Raw genomic sequence first — 17,082 nt, 5'->3', positions numbered from 1 at the left:
AACTCGGGGTTTTTGTTACTGGGTTAAAAAAAGCCCTGTCCGGACTGGCAGCCCATCGCTTCCCCCCCGGTGGTCACTGGTATATCCAAGATGGAGGCGGCAGGTCTCGGGTGCTGACGCCCGGCCCGCGTGAGTGCGAGCGGCACGGGGGTGGCGGCAGCGGCCCCGGCGGCTCCCCCCGCCGGCGGGCAGTCCCCGCGCCATGGTGAGGAGGGGCCTGGGGCCGGGGCCGGGCGGGTCGCTACCCGTCGCGTCCGTCCGTGCTCCCCCAGCGTCTGGGTTGGAATGGGGCCGTTTCCGTAGCGCGTTTTGGAGGGGGAAACGGCGCAGCGAGCGCTCTGGCTGCCGAGCTACGCGGGAGACCGCCCCGGCCCCGCGGCGGGGAGCGGCTGAGGGGGGGGAGCGGCTGAGGGGGTCCCGGCCTCGCGCGGCGTGGTGAGGCGCGTGCCGCAGGCCGCCCCGGGCGGGGGGCGCAGTTCCCCTGCTCGGCGTCGTGCGGCCTCGCCGGGCCCTCAGGCACCAGCAAGGCCGTAGGGGTAGCACGTTGCCTGCTTCCAAAAACTTGATGTATTTCCTTCTGTGGTTCCTCCGAGCGTTACACTTTAAAGAGTAATTTGGGGTTTTTACCTCGAGTCATGGTGGCAGTCGATACGCTCTGAACTTCGGTATGGCATAGTATGTCGTGTTGTATACTTAAAGTTACCAGGTAAAGAAGATAGGTTAAATCCAGAGTTAGAGTCCAAGTTGCATATATCTGCTATTACATCTTCTGGTCGGTAAGTGAAGCTGGAAATTGTGCTAAAAGTATTTCCCAGAGTCATATGTGCTAACTTTGGGAAAAGGCTTTTCACCAGGTTACTTCTGATTTTTACTGATTCAGAACATATATATGGTTTAGATGTTAGAGCTGTGTCAGTGTAATGGTGCAGTCTGTGGACTTGGTGGTTGATGCTGATTTGCTGGTGTAGGAACAGCTGTCTAAACAATTTCTAAGAAGCTAAGTGTGTCTAGATGAATTTCTTTATGTCAGTTTCCTTTGCTTCTTGAATGAAGCATGTTTCAGAATTGAAACAGTGTTTAGAAAGTAGGTACTTAAAAATTCCTTTCTGGGATTATATATCAATGTGTATGTGGTATAACCAGGTACTTTACCAATGGATTGCCATTCTGCAGCCAAATACAGCTGCAGATGCTGTTAGAACATATGAAATGGCGGTTGCATGGAGTGAGAGGAGTTAAGCTACCACTAGTCTCTTTGCTTTTGTCTCCAAGTATGTGTTTATAAGACGTTGCCTTAAAAGGAATACAGTAGCACACTTCATGCAAAAGATTCTTTTTAGCTATATTTAGTATTTCGGGGGTTTTCTTAATCATTAACCTAATGTCCTTTTGCAGCCTCACAAGAAAAAGAAACCATTCATAGAGAAGAAGAAAGCAGTAACGTTTCACTTAGTGCACAGAAGTCAGAGGGATCCGCTTGCTGCTGATGATACTGCACCCCAGAGAGTTCTGCTGCCTACACAGAAAGTAAATATTTGCTTATAATACTGAGGTTCATTCATATAAGAAATGCTTCAAGAAAGAAAAGTGAGTGTGCAATTGTACAATTCAAAAACGTAGCTTGACAGAAGGTAGGTTTTAGTCCAGCTTATTAGAAACAAGTGGATGTTGTAGGGAATTGGATAGTTGTGAGTTACTACCTGATGGGTTGAGGGATGACTAACTGGCATTAGGGATATAAATTTATTAAAAAACAAAAATTGCCTGACTCACCCCGAAAAAACAGACTTTGTTAGTTATGCTGTTTAAGGTCCTACTCGAGCAGCACTGGACCACCAGACTGGATGGTTACAACGTCCTAATTGGCTGTGAGTTAGGGTAATGGGCAGAGAGAGGACTGCAAGAATTTTAGAATTCAGGCATTCTCAACATATGTGTTACTTTTTTTTTTGCTAGTAAGTTTTAAATGAGCTTAAGTAACTAAATGTATTTCTGTTTACAATACCAAGGGGCATGAGGAACAAAGGAGGGAAGAGCAGCGGAAGTATGGAGTCTTCTTTGATGATGACTATGACTATTTGCAGCATCTAAAAGAAGCCTCTGGCCCCTCTGAGCTTGTCCCTTCTGTGCATGGACAGCAAAGCAGAATTGTTGTCACAAGTAAGGGGCACATAGAAGATGAAATACAGCGAGTTTCAGTAAGTAGTGTTTTTGCTAGTAATAATGTTATGCTGTTCTTCAGAGTTTAGCATCCTGTAGACACATTAACCATATTCAACAAGTGTTATCATGACTGTGATCCATGTATGTATAGGATTCTTTTGACACAGTCAGACTTTCCTACAAGTAAAAACAAAAGTTGACAAGCCAAAGTTTATTGATGGGACAGTGTTTTGCTAGCACAGTGTTAAAATGCTTTGTGTACCCATGACAGGCTTTTCTTGGCAGAGGTGGCTTACAAAGGTATTTGTTTGAACAAGTCATGTTTTTCTGGGGTTGGATTTTTAGAACTTTTGAATGCTCTGGGAGTTATGCATATACCAGATTATATTACCAGTACACCATGTTTTTAAAGTAGAATGTTAACAGAACCCAGAGGGAATAAACCCAAACTTTTTCAAATTGCTGGCATAACTTGTGGGATTCCATGATGCTAGACCACATTGGAATGGAAAATCAGTGAGTAATTTCAAGCAATGAAGTGTGCAATTGCCAGTCAGTCACTTTTCATTGAGGGAGTTTGGTTTGACCAAGTACTGTAAGTTCAGTCAAAACTGATGTTCTTAATTGGAAATACGTTCGGGTACAGTTCAGAGACACTACATAAGATTTAAAGTTATTTTAGATGGGCATGTTAATAAGCCTTTCAATAAATGGGTAATTTCAAATGTGTGTTAGTGTTTCCCCCCCCCCCCAATAAAAATAAATTAGAGATTTCATTGTGCCTGCTGTACAGCCATTCTCTAAAAAGCTTCAGAAATGCAAAAATACTGTCTGTATACCTGGAGAATATTGACACAAGAATAAATGCTGCCAATATTTTACCTAGCTCTCGTTGCATAACTTTGAATATTTGCCACCAGTAAAGGAGGGCTTGTCTTAAATAAGTAGCATTCACTTATAATTATATAATTATAAGAGTTTGTTTTGGTTGCATTATCTGCATATTTTTGTTAATGTGAACTCACATGAAAAACTGAGAACAAGTATATTGTGATGTTGTTTTTTTGTTTGTTTCTAAGGCTCCATCTATTAAGTTGCCTTCCTCAGTATTTGCCACAGAGTTTGAAGAGGATGTGGGGTTGTTAAATAAAGCTGTTCCTGTTTCAGGTATCATTAAATCTCTTTCCTTTCTGTAATGTGAATTGCTGTCTTGGTAGTAAGTGGTAATTATGGCTTTGATTACATTGTCATCTTAATTTTGGTTTAGAATAGGCTTGTTAGCAGATAAAGAATGATCTATGATATTTACATTTCAATTTGAGACCTATTTCTGTGATTCACTAATAATAGCTTTTTAGCTTTGCTTGGGAGTGGTGGAATCCATAAGCCGTTATCATTGGGTGGCAAATATAAACTAATAATGGGAAAACTAAGTAATACTATTGATTTATTACTCCATCTGTTTGAATTCAAGCCTGGAACCAGATTTTCACTCTCAAAATATATCTTTTTTTCAAATGCTGAGTCATGTTTACTTTCCTTCATTAATATTATATCAGTGTTACAGGCTGCAAGTATGCTTTTGTTATGTGTCCATGTTTCACTGAACATTCACTTTACAGCTCTTTTAATATTTTATAACAGGAAGTAATTGTGGTAGTTCTCTCTGTCCTGACAGAAGGATGCTAAAGACCCCTCTGTTAATCGCAGTAGAGAAACACTTTCTGACCTTTTTTAATGCAGGGAATTCTAGGGGGTGGGAGCTAGGGTTGGCAGTTGGTCATACAGTACTTCAGCTTGGATATCTTTTCTTCTGCAATATTCTAAGTAAAAATATATTAAAATACATTTATGGAAGCTTAAGACCTCTGGGGGATATTCTTTTCTGTATGAGGAAAATTGACAAGAGGCTGGTGACTTGGCCTCTCTTGTGTAAAGTCTAGAAATATTATTGAGGAATTTTCTGATTCTTGGGTTTCATTTTTCCTTAATGCAAACTAACAGTCTAGTTGTATTGGGTTTTATCCAGGAAGGTAGCTTCATAATGTTAGAGGAACTTACATATTTATGTTTTGGGTTTTTTTAACTTTTTAGGACCACGGCTGGATTTTGACCCTGATATTGTTGCAGCTCTTGATGATGATTTTGACTTTGACAATCCGGAAAATATCCTGGAAGATGATTTTGTTCTACAAGCAAATGAACTACAGAAGGGGTAGATAGAGCTTTGTAGAACTGTTTGTCATATGTAAATAGGAATGATACCGTTTGTTTTTTTCATGTGCTGTAGGAAGCAAGAATGGTTTCAGATTTCAAATCGAATACTTAGTTGTATTAAAGAAAAAAAGTATTGCCTTGTGTTATGTGGATGGCAGCTTACAAAATCAAATTTTCATGTGTTATCCAAGAGATGGGTTTCATTTGTTACTTTGAGCTCATGGTTTATACGTGTGTTTACAGTTGCAGTGTGTTGAATAACAGGAATCTTGAGCTATTAAAACATTACCATCTATCACATTTAAAACATGTCAGTAATAATACTGATGAAGGTTAACAGATGTTTCCAGAACCTTTACAAATAGGTTTTGGTATAGTTCTCATTATTTTATGAACAGTGAGGAATTTTGCTAGTTTTAATATTCAGGAATGCAGTATTTTTCTCTTTCTACTTTGACACATACAGCTGAATGTAAACATAGCCTCACTCTCAGTGCACATATGTGTGATCCAGCGATCACCAGAAGTGGTTTTAGTTTTCAGACAAAAGTAGTATTATGCTGACTTTGGCAACATCATTGCTGCTAAACTTGTTTTTCTTTTACTGGCTTGAAAATAATCACGTTTTATCTTCCCCTCTCAAGATTTAAAGCTATTACTACCGATTTGTTTCAGATAACCCACGTTGGTCAGGAGCTGTAGAAAGGTCCATACATTATTCTAAAACTGTTTTATACTTCTGTTCAGGGGATCAGATGCTGAGGATGAAGATGAATGGGAAGATATGGAGGATGATAGTGATGGAAAGGATAGTTGTAGTGATGATAAAGACTATGATTCAGAAGGTCCTTTATCAGATGATGGGATTAATGAACAGACAAAAGAATTCCTTTTTATGCAAGAAGAAACCAGGAGTCGTTTCACAGAATATTCTATGACATCTTCAGTAATGAGAAGGAATGAGCAGTTAACCCTGTTGGATGACAGATTTGAGAAGGTGAGGCGGCTCAAGAATGTAACTGTTAAAAATGAGTGTTAAATGCTTCTTTGTGCTTTGATTCATCTTGTAAGGTGGTGTCCTCTACACCTATGCAAATTCTTGCTGCCTTAAGTAATTATGGCATGAAACAGCTGGTCTTTGCACACATTCCGCATTTAATACTGGGTGAGTTAAGAGGCTTGTGTTAAATAAGTTACAGTGTTAACTGCTGATACAGTTAAACACTGATACAGTTAAACAAAATTACTCCGATCACTATAATGAGCATTCATAGTTGGTGTTACACTTCTGTCTGAGAGGCTCAGTTCAACACAGCAAATCATGTACAAGTGCCTGGTAAAGATTCACTTCTCTCACCCTTTCTCCCCACTGTGCCAAGCATACATTCACCAGATGGTGTCAGAGCAGTGGTGATACAGTATAACTGTCATCCTGAGCAGTGACAAGCTTTTTAATGTACAAATTGGGAAAATGCATCAGAATAAGAAACATTTTCCAGAAGCTGATTTTTATATTATTAAAAGATAACTTTGTGGCTCCCATGCTGAAAGAATGCTGTCATTAAGGAAGAAATGCTACTGCAGATGTGTTTGGCAGTCGTTCAGCAAATGAGAAGGAAAAGGAAAAAATGGCAAATAGAAAGAAATGTGTAGGTCTTCTTTAAGTTATCAAAGGAGTTGCACAACAAATGTGATCTAATTACAGATATCCACTTCTTTATTTTAGTTTTTTGAACAATTTGATGAAGATGAAATTGGAGCCTTGGATAATGTGGAGTTAGAAGGCTATATTAACACAGACAATACTCGGTTGCAGGAAGTCCTGAATGATTACTACAAAGAGAAAGCAAAGAAGTATGTATTCCCAGAAGTACTCTGCTTCACATAAGTAGTTATGTAATTCTGTGTTTATATTTAAAGTTTGGGAATGTTGTTTCCAGTTCATGTACTCAAAGATTACATCCCACAATGAAAGCAGCTATGTATGAGTATTACCCATTTTTTATGTCCCTGAATATCAGCTTTTGAGACGATAAAATTAAGTGGAGGCATTTTGTTGGTTTATGTGAGATTATGCTCCTTTTGTATAATTGTATTAAATTCAGTGTAAGTAATATCTGCAGGCATTCTTTTATTCCCTTTTTACTGTTTACTGTAACGTACCTTTCTCCTTGTACCTTTATTTTTAACAGGCTCTGTAGCCAAGTCTATTCTGTCCTGATGGTATGCAACGGATTCCAGTGTATACCTAGTTAGATGACAAACTTGCAGGTGACTGTTGCATGAGTGCCACTGGAGCACTGCAAAAATGAGTGCTTATAAAGCAACCCCGTGTCAGTTTAAGACCACATTGCAACAGTGTATTTACTTTATCTTAAAGCAGGTGATACTATCCCAAAGTTAAATTGGCTCAGTGTTCTCACATTAGTCTTCCGTTTCCTGTTTGAAAGATACAGTAATGTGTCCCTTGGAGTGAAAGGTGCAGTAGCAGGGTACGTAATCCTCTTTAGAGCTGCCTTGCTGATGGACTGCAAAATATCTCCTCTTCCTGCCCTTCAGTCACAAATATTTTGTGCCACGTACTTTTGAAATGCATAAAGACTTCTTTTATTGACTGTGTCTCTTGTCCAAATGTTACAGTTTATTTTGGGGATGCTTAATTAAGGAAACTTAATTTTGCTGCGAGTTTCATTGGGAGTATCTTTCTCTGGTTTGGGGTTTTACTGAGGGGCGACTAGGTTTACATAATTACACATTTTTAAGAAAATATAAGCCGTGCTTTTTTTCTTCTCTGGACTACTTCAAAGTTGTGTGAAATTGGATGCTCTTGAGCCCTGTGAAGATTTGGACTCTGCTATGAATGAAGAAAGTGAGGAAGAAAAGGAGGAAATAGTAGCTGTAGTTATCGAGGAACCAAAAGAAAAGTGGGATTGTGAATCCATTTTGAGTAAGTATTTTGGAGTTCACTTGTTCGTTCCTAGGATTTCAAAGTCAGTGGTAGGTGATCTCAGAACTTTTCTAACAGTGCTTTAGGTAAAATGGTGTATGCTTCTGGAGCACAACAGCAAGAATTTTCAAAGACTAATTTGTAATAAATTCACTTAAATTCTTTTTGCAAGCCTTTCTTCACTACTTTTTTTCTTTTTTTTTTTTTTTTTTTTTTTTTCCCTTTGTGACCTAGGTACATATTCAAACTTATATAATCATCCAACACTTATTAAGGAACCATCAAAGGTAATTTTCTTAAACTTATTCTGAGTAACACCCTGGCCTGGGAAAACTTGAGACAGAAGTGATTTTCTTAATGGGTATCTGTTTTTAAAAGGAGGAGGGAGCAGAAGAGAGGGCTTGGGAGGGTGTTAATCTCTGGTATTACTTCTTCACTGAAGGAGTGGGTGTATTTTTTTCTATTAGAAGGAAAATTGAGTAAGTTCAAAATTTCTGTAATTGCTAAGCAGAAACAGAGAGCAATGAATTTACTTCGTTATCTGTGATAGACCTTTGTGTAATCTGTGTTTCTCAAGCACGTATTAGGTTTTTTTTCCTTTAGCATAGGCTTCTGTTTCCCCTTCTACAGTTTGAAACAATTTATTCTAGTTCTTTTTGGCCTTCCAGACATTTCTCGTCATTAGAGCACAGCTTGACATTCCAGATTTTGAAAGGAAACCTTTTTCTTGAAAGCTTAGAAAGGAATATTAAATGTCTACTTAAGGTCTTTTTTTGTTTTTCATTAGTAATATTTAAATAAAAGGGAGAAATTTTTTTTTTCCTTGTTCTGTGAGGCTGGATTCTGTTCACAGGTTTGTTTGAATTCTTATTTTGGAATTAATACACATTTTTCGGAGGGAAGAAAATAGTGTGAGGAAACTTGGATGTCTATTACTGTTAAATCTGAATCTAACTTTTTTATATTGATAAGGTAGTGCAATGTGTGCTTCCTGGAGAGAAAGCTAGGGACCATTAATAATACGCACTCTCTATTTTAGCCCAAACCAATAAAAATATCCCAGAAGACAGGAATTCCTCTACATATCTTGCCTCAGAAGAATCTTACTGCTAAGCAGATTGAACGCATGCAAATGATTAATAGTAGTGACCTGCCAAGAGCATCAACACAGCCCCGTTCCAAAGACGAGAGCAAAGAGGATCGCAAAGCTAGAAAACAGGCAATAAAAGAGGAGCGGAAGGTATGCTTTATTTAAAATAAAACTCTGCAGAAACTTGTTGTTATCTGAATTGTGTCTTACAGATTTCTTTTAAAGCTCACTTGATCTTGTGGCTGGTAATTAAGAGGAAAAACTTGCTGATCTCAAAGGATTAAACAAAGGTTCTTTTTTAGGAAAAAAAATTACTAGAAGGAAAGTTAACATCATAATTTTGCTGTCCTTATTTCCAGTATGGAAATTTTGAGTCTGTTATTGTGGCCACTGTTACATACACGCATACAGAAGGAGCCCTCCTATTATTATCTAGGGAAGCAAAGAAAACATTTTTGATGTCTGAGATCTCACAAAGTGAAGTCTCTGAAAGAAATGTGGAAAAATCAAATTGGCTACAATAATATACCAGTTGTTTTATTTAGGAACAGAAATCACCAGCACATTAGAAGCTTCACCTAATTAGAGATGATGATCCTGGTGGTACACATGTTAATTTGACTACTGATAATTAGTGCTGTAAATAATAATATTGTCCAGATTGCTGCTGTTTTCATGATCCAGAACTGTTAATTGGAATGGTTTCTTTTAGCATGTTATGCTTATTTTGTAAATTTGTAATTATTTGTATGCACAGGAACGCAGAATGGAGAAGAAAGCCAACAAGCTAGCCTTCAAGTTGGAGAAAACAAGGCAAGAGAAAGAGTTGCTAAATCTGAAACAAAATGTTCAAGGATTGAAGCTGTCTTGATGAAACTGAGGAACTTACTGTGGAAACATCTTTAAGTTTTCATTTGTATTGAGAAGGGAACTGCAAACTCAAGGCTTTGCCAGTCACTCTCAAGGGGTTTGTTATTCAGATATGACTGTAGCAAGAACCAGTAACTTGTCATTCTTTCTGAAATGAAGTCAAACATAAAGCGGTGTATTAGTGATGTCTGTTCTGTCATGAGTGACACGGCAACTGTTGCAAAGTTTCATTGCTGTAGAAATGTATTAAAATGATAAGTATTTTTCTTACAAGCCATCAGTGGACAAAGTTTTATATGTATATTGTTGAATGTATTTGACAAATCAGCAGTATCCTACAGATTTGATCTGATTAGATTCTATTAAACTATTTCAGTTTACAAAGCAATATATCCGTGTATGTCTTCTCTCTCTTTTACTGATGGCTAAATATAGTGCCTTAATATAGCACAGTTTTGCAAGTCAAGGAGGCTTCACCCACTCCTTAGTTTTATTCTGGGTTGGCTATTTATTGTTTGGGCACTATTATGAAAGATACAGAATAACCTTTTGTAGCCAGAGGTGTCTGAAAAACTGTTGTGTAGCTAAACATCCTTGTTGCTGAACCAGAGTTTTACATTTCTTGGCAAATAAAATCTGTCACAACATGGGTTGCAGTTACAGTAGTCGGTGACCCTTACTGTTGCGATGTGATCAGCTTTGCAGAAAGTACTCAGTCTGAGCAGTGTGGCCAACAAAACAGCAGATACTTAGAAAAATACTGTATGTTGCAGATAGCCGTTGTCTTGATTTTCCTGAAATGTTATTCTTCGGGTCCTGCATTCAGCTTGGTTTCGTTGAAATACAAACTTAGTACCCACTGCAGTTGTTGCAAAGACTTCTTCGTGATGAGAGAGGGCCAGTATCTTTAAGCTTGGTGTGATCTTAAATTTTGCTACTGTGAATGTGAGTTACTCTCACAGCAACCAGTCTGTACGTGTGAATGAAATTAATAGGATTTGTAGCCAATCCTGTATTCATAAGAAACCCTCAGCTTTAGGTCTTTAGGACTGTAGACTGAGCAATCTTCTGCCTTTGGGTGAAAAGTTAACCATTTTAGTGGTAACGAACACAGTAATCAACTGTGACTACTACTGGATTCAAAGCATCTTAAACATTCCTTAAGTAGTTTTGTGAATACTAGATGGAGATAGGTAACAGAAGGACTGATGAGGCCTTTGTTTTTATTGGAAGAATGCTTTTGTATATTTTAATTGGTAAAGTAATGTGGATTTGGAGGAGGGAATAAACAGGCATTTAAGTCTACAAGTCTCTTGATCACTGCTCAGAGAAGTGAGGTGTCAATACAGTATTCACATCTAGATCAAGCCTTCCTTTTTCTAAAACTGTTCAAGAGTTTGTGTTAACCAAATCAGTAGAAGTCGTCTGTATGATTAGAAGAAGTTTCAGGCTTCATTTAGCTGATATCTCTGCGAGTTTTCATGTTTCACAGGCTTAAGCAAGGTCTGCCTGTGTAATAATTGTTAGTTATGTAATTGCTGATCCATGGTGACTTGATTTGTGAGCTTTTGAGTAATGAAGACTGACCACCTCGTACTTATGACTCCTGACAGCAGTGCAGAAGAGGAAATTTGAGAAACCATTCTATTGAGGTGAGTCAGATGCCAAGAGAGGAATTGAGTGGTTTGGGTGGAATGTGATTTTTGTGGTTTACTGAAAAGGACAATCTTTTACTAAAGACAGTGCACATGTTCTTTACTAGTCTTTAACTCATTTGCTGTTGTACATCTCTAAAGTAACTAATCTCCTGTGGCAAATAGTCCTTTTTCTTGTCTTTTCATTGCTGATTCAGTGATACTGTGCTTGTGTCTAAATAGCTTTTTTTAAAAAAAAAAAAAAGTAAGCTGTACCGATCAAAGCCTTGAGGGGGTGAGAACAGAATAAGAGAGATGGAGGAGGCAGAGGAAGACACTGGAAATGAATAGTGTAGCCCAGACAAAGCAGACACACAGATGTTCCTTGGGAACATAAGACTCAAAAAGGTTACAGGGTTGTTTTTTTCCTCTATGCTCACAGGTAATGAAACTCTGTAGTAACATGAACACTGCCTTGTTCAAGAGTATGGTAGAATCTGAAGGAAAAGGTAAGAAACAAAAGCAGTCACACGTGTGCCCAGTAAGACAAGGATTTATTTTGTTTCAGCAAGAGCAGGTAAGAGCTCTTCAGTGAGAAGCCTTTCCCTCTGTAGGTTACAAATCTCATAAAAATGGCTCTTTGTTATTGTTCAGGTTTTCTTAAAAGTTATTTAAATACAAGTGATGTCCCAGCTCTGAAATGAGAACGTGACTCAGTGGAGTCAGAAAGGCTTTAAGCTAATTCCCAATAACTTAAACCCCTGTTTTTTCACAAAATTACTGATTTAAAAAGACAAAAAAAATCCCCACAAATTTGACATCTACAAAGTAAGATCATCTTGGAATGCTGTTTAGCATGTGATGGAAACATCCTGTTTTAAGAACGACGGTTCTGTCTTGCTTAGTGTGACAGCTGCTACTTTCTGGAATAGTGATGGATTACCCCGAGCCATTACTGGGCATCATTAGCTTCTGATGACTTACGAATGAAATTGAATAAATCTGGGTGTAGGTGGCCTGCTCTTGCTTCCCAGCCAACCTCCCTGAATTTAGGCAGCGATGAACCTGAATGCTCTTCCATCATCTCGCCCGACTCTAATATCATTGTGAAAGGACATACCTGAGCAGCCATGTGGAAAACAAAAAGCTGTCCGTCACAGCAGAGGAGAGCTTGTCCTACGTAGGAACAAGATAAATAAGGTAGTTCTGCAAAAGGGAGCCCTGGCAGTGGCTGTGGCTGTCCCTCCCGACAGCGGAACAGTGTTTCAGCAAGAGCTGGGTCCAAATGCTGACTGCCACAATCCAGCCGCGCAGCGCTCTGTAACTGAGACTCTTGCATGGTTTGAATTTTACAGAGGCTGCCCAAAGTGAAGATCTGGCTCGGTGTGCAACCCGTAGAAGACATTTATACAAGATGTTCTGGTAAAACAAGACTTCTTTTTTTTATTATTTTTATTAAGGGCAATGTCAATGTGTTTAGCTGAAAGGGGTGATGAACTCTGGGGAAGGAGGAGGTGGCTGCTAGTAGAGAAATGGGTTGAACACATTTAAAAAAGCAAATGATCCAATAACTGCTTTCATTAGCAAGCTCGATTAGAGAATTAATGAATGTGCACAGAAATACTGTGACATAATCTGCAACCTTGCACTATCTTAGTTTACCTGCTTGTCCAAAACCAGACGTTTACTGTATCTTGCGTTTAAAACAACATATTATCTCTTGGTGAGACATAAATTGCTAACCTGAAGCTTCCTTTGTGTTCCAGGTTTCTAAGCAGGACTTATTTCAGGCTTCCTGGGAAAAATAGACTAATAAACCATCTGATAAGTAGTCTGACAGCATAATGCAGGCACCAGGCTGTGCCAAAGCCGCCTGAAGTGAATGAAAAGATTCCCCCTGACCTCCCTGATCCCTGGATTACAAACTAAATGGGTGGCTGTGCAGTTTGCCTGGTACAACCCAGCTGGGGTGTTTTTCTGCAATGTGGGGCTCTGCACGCACCCCTCCCCTCCTCAGTTTGCATTACTGATCCTGTGGCTTGGTGGTAGAGCAGATCGGCCCCATGACAGAATAAAAACTGATTTAGCAAAAAAAAAAAAAAAAGGCAAGAAAAATATGCTGAAAGCTGAGTGACTGTGAGGGCTGAGATAAAGGTGGGACTACCCTGTGTTAGTAGTTTTGTGTTTGGTATCTCAGATCAGGTGCATGAAGAACATGATGTTTAATCTAGCCCAATTGTTTGAAAAGGCAGCTATCTATGTTTTGAGGGAGGCAGGGAGTTTCTTGAAACTATGACTAGTATGAGATACAAGTCCTGTAATGCCTCACTGTGTCCCGATGATGCAGGGCTGGTATGCTCCTTGGTAAGCAGGACACAGTATCTGCTGCCCTCTCAGTCCTGCAGAGGAATCCTCAGGTTGGCTGTAAAAAATGTCTAGTAACAAAAGACAAGGACCTGAAGCACATGGGTAGAAAGGTTCAAAGGGAAACGAGAATTTAGAAATGTATGTTGCAGTAGAATGAGGTGCTTTTGAGCCCGGCTAAGCTGTAAGCAAAATGCATTGCTCAGGCAGGTACTTAACTCCTATGGGAAGAGAGCGGGTGGCACGGAGAAACTGAGACGATCAAGACGACTAACAGGACTAGAAAGGGGGAGTAAGCAAAGGGAGACAGAATGGGATCTTTCATTTACCAGCTGCAGATGGGCTGAAACAGGTATGACCCACAGTACAAGAGAGAGGACGTAGTTTAGTCCTCACTTTCACGGTGTTCCTCATGAAGGGGGTTGCCCACCCTCTTGCAGAGGAGCGAGGTTGATGCTAAAACCTGAGATGCTTCTGAACCTTAAAACTTCCTTTGTTGTGAGGCATGGCTCTCCAACAAATTCAGCACTGGATATCTTATCTACCTAAAATTTCCCTGTACTTTCAGCTGCAGGTGTTAGCCCTGGTTTTCCTTCTGAGTTGTGCAGTTACGTGCGCTGTAAGCAGCTGTGCCCTTTCCTCCTGGGGCTGTCACCGTTCTAGTGGTGTTGATGGAATGGACAGTGCTGCTCTTCGTCAGGGGAGCCCCCAGCCTGGAATACTTACCTAAACTCAAAGAACTAACAATGTAAATACCAACCCCTTGAACAGGATCACTCTGTTCTCCCTCTTAACCAAGAAAGAAAGAAACCAAAGTGTGGTGGTGTGGGGGGAGTCCAACGGGAGTGTTCCCGTTCACAGACCCAGTCTGTTCTCTGCAAGGCATCATTTTTGCTGGCCTCCAGCACGTCCCTGAGCAGAGCAAACTGGAAACGGCTTCTAGTTCTCGTTTGTGTTGAACTGCAGTTGTACTTGGACAGCTTTTTAAAGTTTTGCTGAACTCCTTCAAGAGTTAAACTGAACACAACGTAAACACTGCTTCAGCTCCCTGTTCCTTGTTAGAAGTAATTTTAAAGCCCAAGTAAGGAAGCATCCTTAACAAAGCACGACTTCAACCCATAAATGACTGTGTTTCTTTGCATCCCAGCCGAGACATGATCCAATATGCAAGAAAACCTTCAGCGAGAAGCGCAAGCCCTTCAGCTCTTTGAAACGGTGACTGCAGGGAACAGAATCCACCACTGTGAAGAAGGAGCCCCTGCAAAAGGTACAGTGAAAACTGAAGCATGTGTGTTATCTCCATATGAAGTCTTTCATTCAGTAACGCTATTGTTTCCTCCAAGGACAAAGCCTGGATGTTGTGGATGAGTATCACATATGTGCTTGACTCAGTGCCAAATTCTTCCCCCCTCCTCCCTGTGCTGCTAGTGTTTGAGAATATTTCTCCATTCAGAAGCCAAACCAGTAGGTGTCATGACTACTCCGGGCACATGAGTGTCTCTGCTCTTCTAGGAAATGTTCGTGTATGTGTTTTAAGGACTATTTGAGTATCTGACAGCTTCCTCTTCACTTAAACCTGAAAGAGAGCGTGATCCAAGATGGTTGGTGCATGAATGCTCCAGGTTGAACCTGAGAGCTGTCAGTAGCCCCAAATCTTTTACAGATGAAGCTACGGAGATTCACTGCTATTGAACTCAATGGTTTAAAGATGTATTTAAATGGAACTTATTTCTAGAGCTGGAGGGAAAGAGGCTTAAACTCTTACTGGAACAAGTTTTGGGTTTTTTTTTTCATGCATTCCTAGGGAGGAGGGGACTACACATGGACGTACGTGTGTATAATTTTGCCCAGAGATGACAAATCACTGCTGATTTGGTACCTATGCAGACTGCTTTTGTAAATGTCCTTTAAAACTGGTTGTGGAAAGAAACAGAAGCGCACAAAGGTTTAAAGCAAGAAGAACCTGTTAAGTGGAGGAGAAGGGAAGGCATTGGTCATCGTGTCTTCTATTCCCTTTTAAGTGCCCTTTGGTCTGCCACGACCAGAGTGTTTTGTTGGAGTGCATTTTTCTTTTATCCATCTTCTGGTGCTGTGAATAGACAGCGAAGGGCTAAATCAGCTTTCCTATGCCTTTCAAAAAAAGCAGATTTATCTTCTTTGTAATGTTTTCCCTTTCCTTAGAGAGGAAGAACCCCCACTCTATGATTTTGCTCTGTCCCTTGCAAAGGGAAAATATGGTTTGTCTTCCTTTATTTCCATTACAGAAACAGGCAGTGAAGAAATCTAACTGGAGGCAGAACCATGAGGATTTTATCAATACTATTTAATCAACCAAGCAGGTCACAAAAGCTGTGAAGGATGGCCACCCTCTCCCACAAAGCATCAGTCCAGGTTTGTGGTCTTCTTTATCTTAATACTGTTCTTGTACTGATCTTTGTTAAAGCGGTGACTTCTTATTATCCACATCGGGGCTTCAGTTTTGCACCCCCCGGCACAACACAGCATGAACATGAATTCCCTCCATACTCTAATTTTCAAAAAAACCTCCATGTTTCTTGGCTTAGATTGAGTAGGCGTGCAATGCAAAGGTAGTAAGGAGGATGAGAAAACTAATTTGTACCTTTTAAATTTAAAGACAGGCAGTTTCGGGTCTAATATTAGATGATGCTTTGGGAGGAGAGTTGGGATGCCTGTGTTGTAGCACAGGCTGTACCACAACTTAACAGAGGGTGAAATACATCCCTTCATCATTCAAAATAACTGTAGTGCATGTGGGCTTCCCCAGTCCCATGTGGTGGCTTTACCAACTGTCCCCTTCCCCACCCAACCGTGCAGATAGGGGAAGTCATTCAGAAAAAGATGGGTTTACTACTAATACCGGGTGTGGTCTCTGCACAGAGATCACTGTTAGTTACAGATCCAAAAAGGTGCACATTTCTCATGATATGTGCTTTATGAAATGTGTGAGCAATCTTGGAAAAGGTCTCAGTGCAGTCCTGCCTGTGCTGGGAAGGCGGAGGTGGGGAGGAGGAAGGGGGGGCTCTCTGGGCTCACTTCCAGAGCACGAATTTGTGACTGATAGCAAAACCAGCTGCCGTGATTCCAGACTTTCTCCTCTTCTAGATGACAGCGATGCAGTATAAGCAGCAGGACACCATCTTCCTTCCTTGATTGGGGTCAAGCTCTTCTCTGAATTTCCACTGCTGAATTCTTTAATGACTGTTATTTCTCGTCTGACTCTAAAAGCAGACCTCTCCCTTTCCTCCTCCCTCCTGGAGGAAAGAGTTGTGCAAGAGCAGCAGTAGTTGTGGATAAAGGTACTGGAGAGCTGCTTTTTAGGAAAGACAGAATTGCCGAGAGGTCTAGCGAGGATGTATATCCTACACTACAGAACTGTATATCCTATACTACAGGACTGGAGAGAAAGCAGATGGACTGTGGGGAGGGGAGGGAGATTCCCCTTCCTGCTCTTCCTCCTTCAAATAGAGCCCAAAGCTCCCCCCGGCAGGTCCCTCTGCCAGCCCCCCAAAGCCAGGGACATGCCCTGTCTCATTCCCTCTCCTGTGTTCAGAACCATCTTGCCCACACTGCTGGTCTGGAACTCGCTGGTGGCTGATTGGGTCATCTTTTCTGGGCTGAAAGAAACAATTTGTAAAGATACTGTATCTGTAATATCAGGATAAGAACGCTTGGGCTGCTTTTGTAAAAGGCTTTGGGTCAGGGAGGGAGGGTCTGAGATGTGCCAGGGCTGAATGTGACTGCAAAGACCCCAAACACCGACCGAGTGCATCAGACCG

General features: G+C 40.5%; 1 protein-coding gene across 1 annotated transcript; it reads left to right on the top strand.

Annotated features, from left to right (window-relative positions):
• The first annotated feature begins 51 nt into the window (after positions 1-51).
• Positions 52-9,677, top strand: LTV1 (LTV1 ribosome biogenesis factor). Its single transcript, XM_080390075.1, has 11 exons — positions 52-205; positions 1,396-1,527; positions 2,010-2,198; positions 3,243-3,330; positions 4,258-4,378; positions 5,128-5,377; positions 6,107-6,234; positions 7,188-7,327; positions 7,562-7,614; positions 8,367-8,567; positions 9,175-9,677. The coding sequence occupies exons 1-11, from the start codon at positions 203-205 to the stop codon at positions 9,286-9,288; spliced, it is 1,419 nt and encodes a 472-aa protein (XP_080246201.1). The 5' UTR covers positions 52-202; the 3' UTR covers positions 9,289-9,677.
• The last annotated feature ends 7,405 nt before the right edge of the window (positions 9,678-17,082 follow it).

This window comes from Falco punctatus (genome assembly GCF_963210335.1).
Source record: "Falco punctatus genome assembly, chromosome: 5".
Taxonomy (NCBI): domain Eukaryota; kingdom Metazoa; phylum Chordata; class Aves; order Falconiformes; family Falconidae; genus Falco; species Falco punctatus.
This window is presented reverse-complemented; position numbering and strand designations above follow the sequence as displayed.

Bases quoted from the DNA above. Each gene is read 5' to 3' on its own strand.
- LTV1 (XM_080390075.1), top strand. The intron at 1,528-2,009 runs GTAAATATTTGC...TACAATACCAAG, and splicing joins TTCTGCTGCCTACACAGAAA to GGGCATGAGGAACAAAGGAG. The intron at 3,331-4,257 runs GTATCATTAAAT...TTAACTTTTTAG, and splicing joins TAAAGCTGTTCCTGTTTCAG to GACCACGGCTGGATTTTGAC.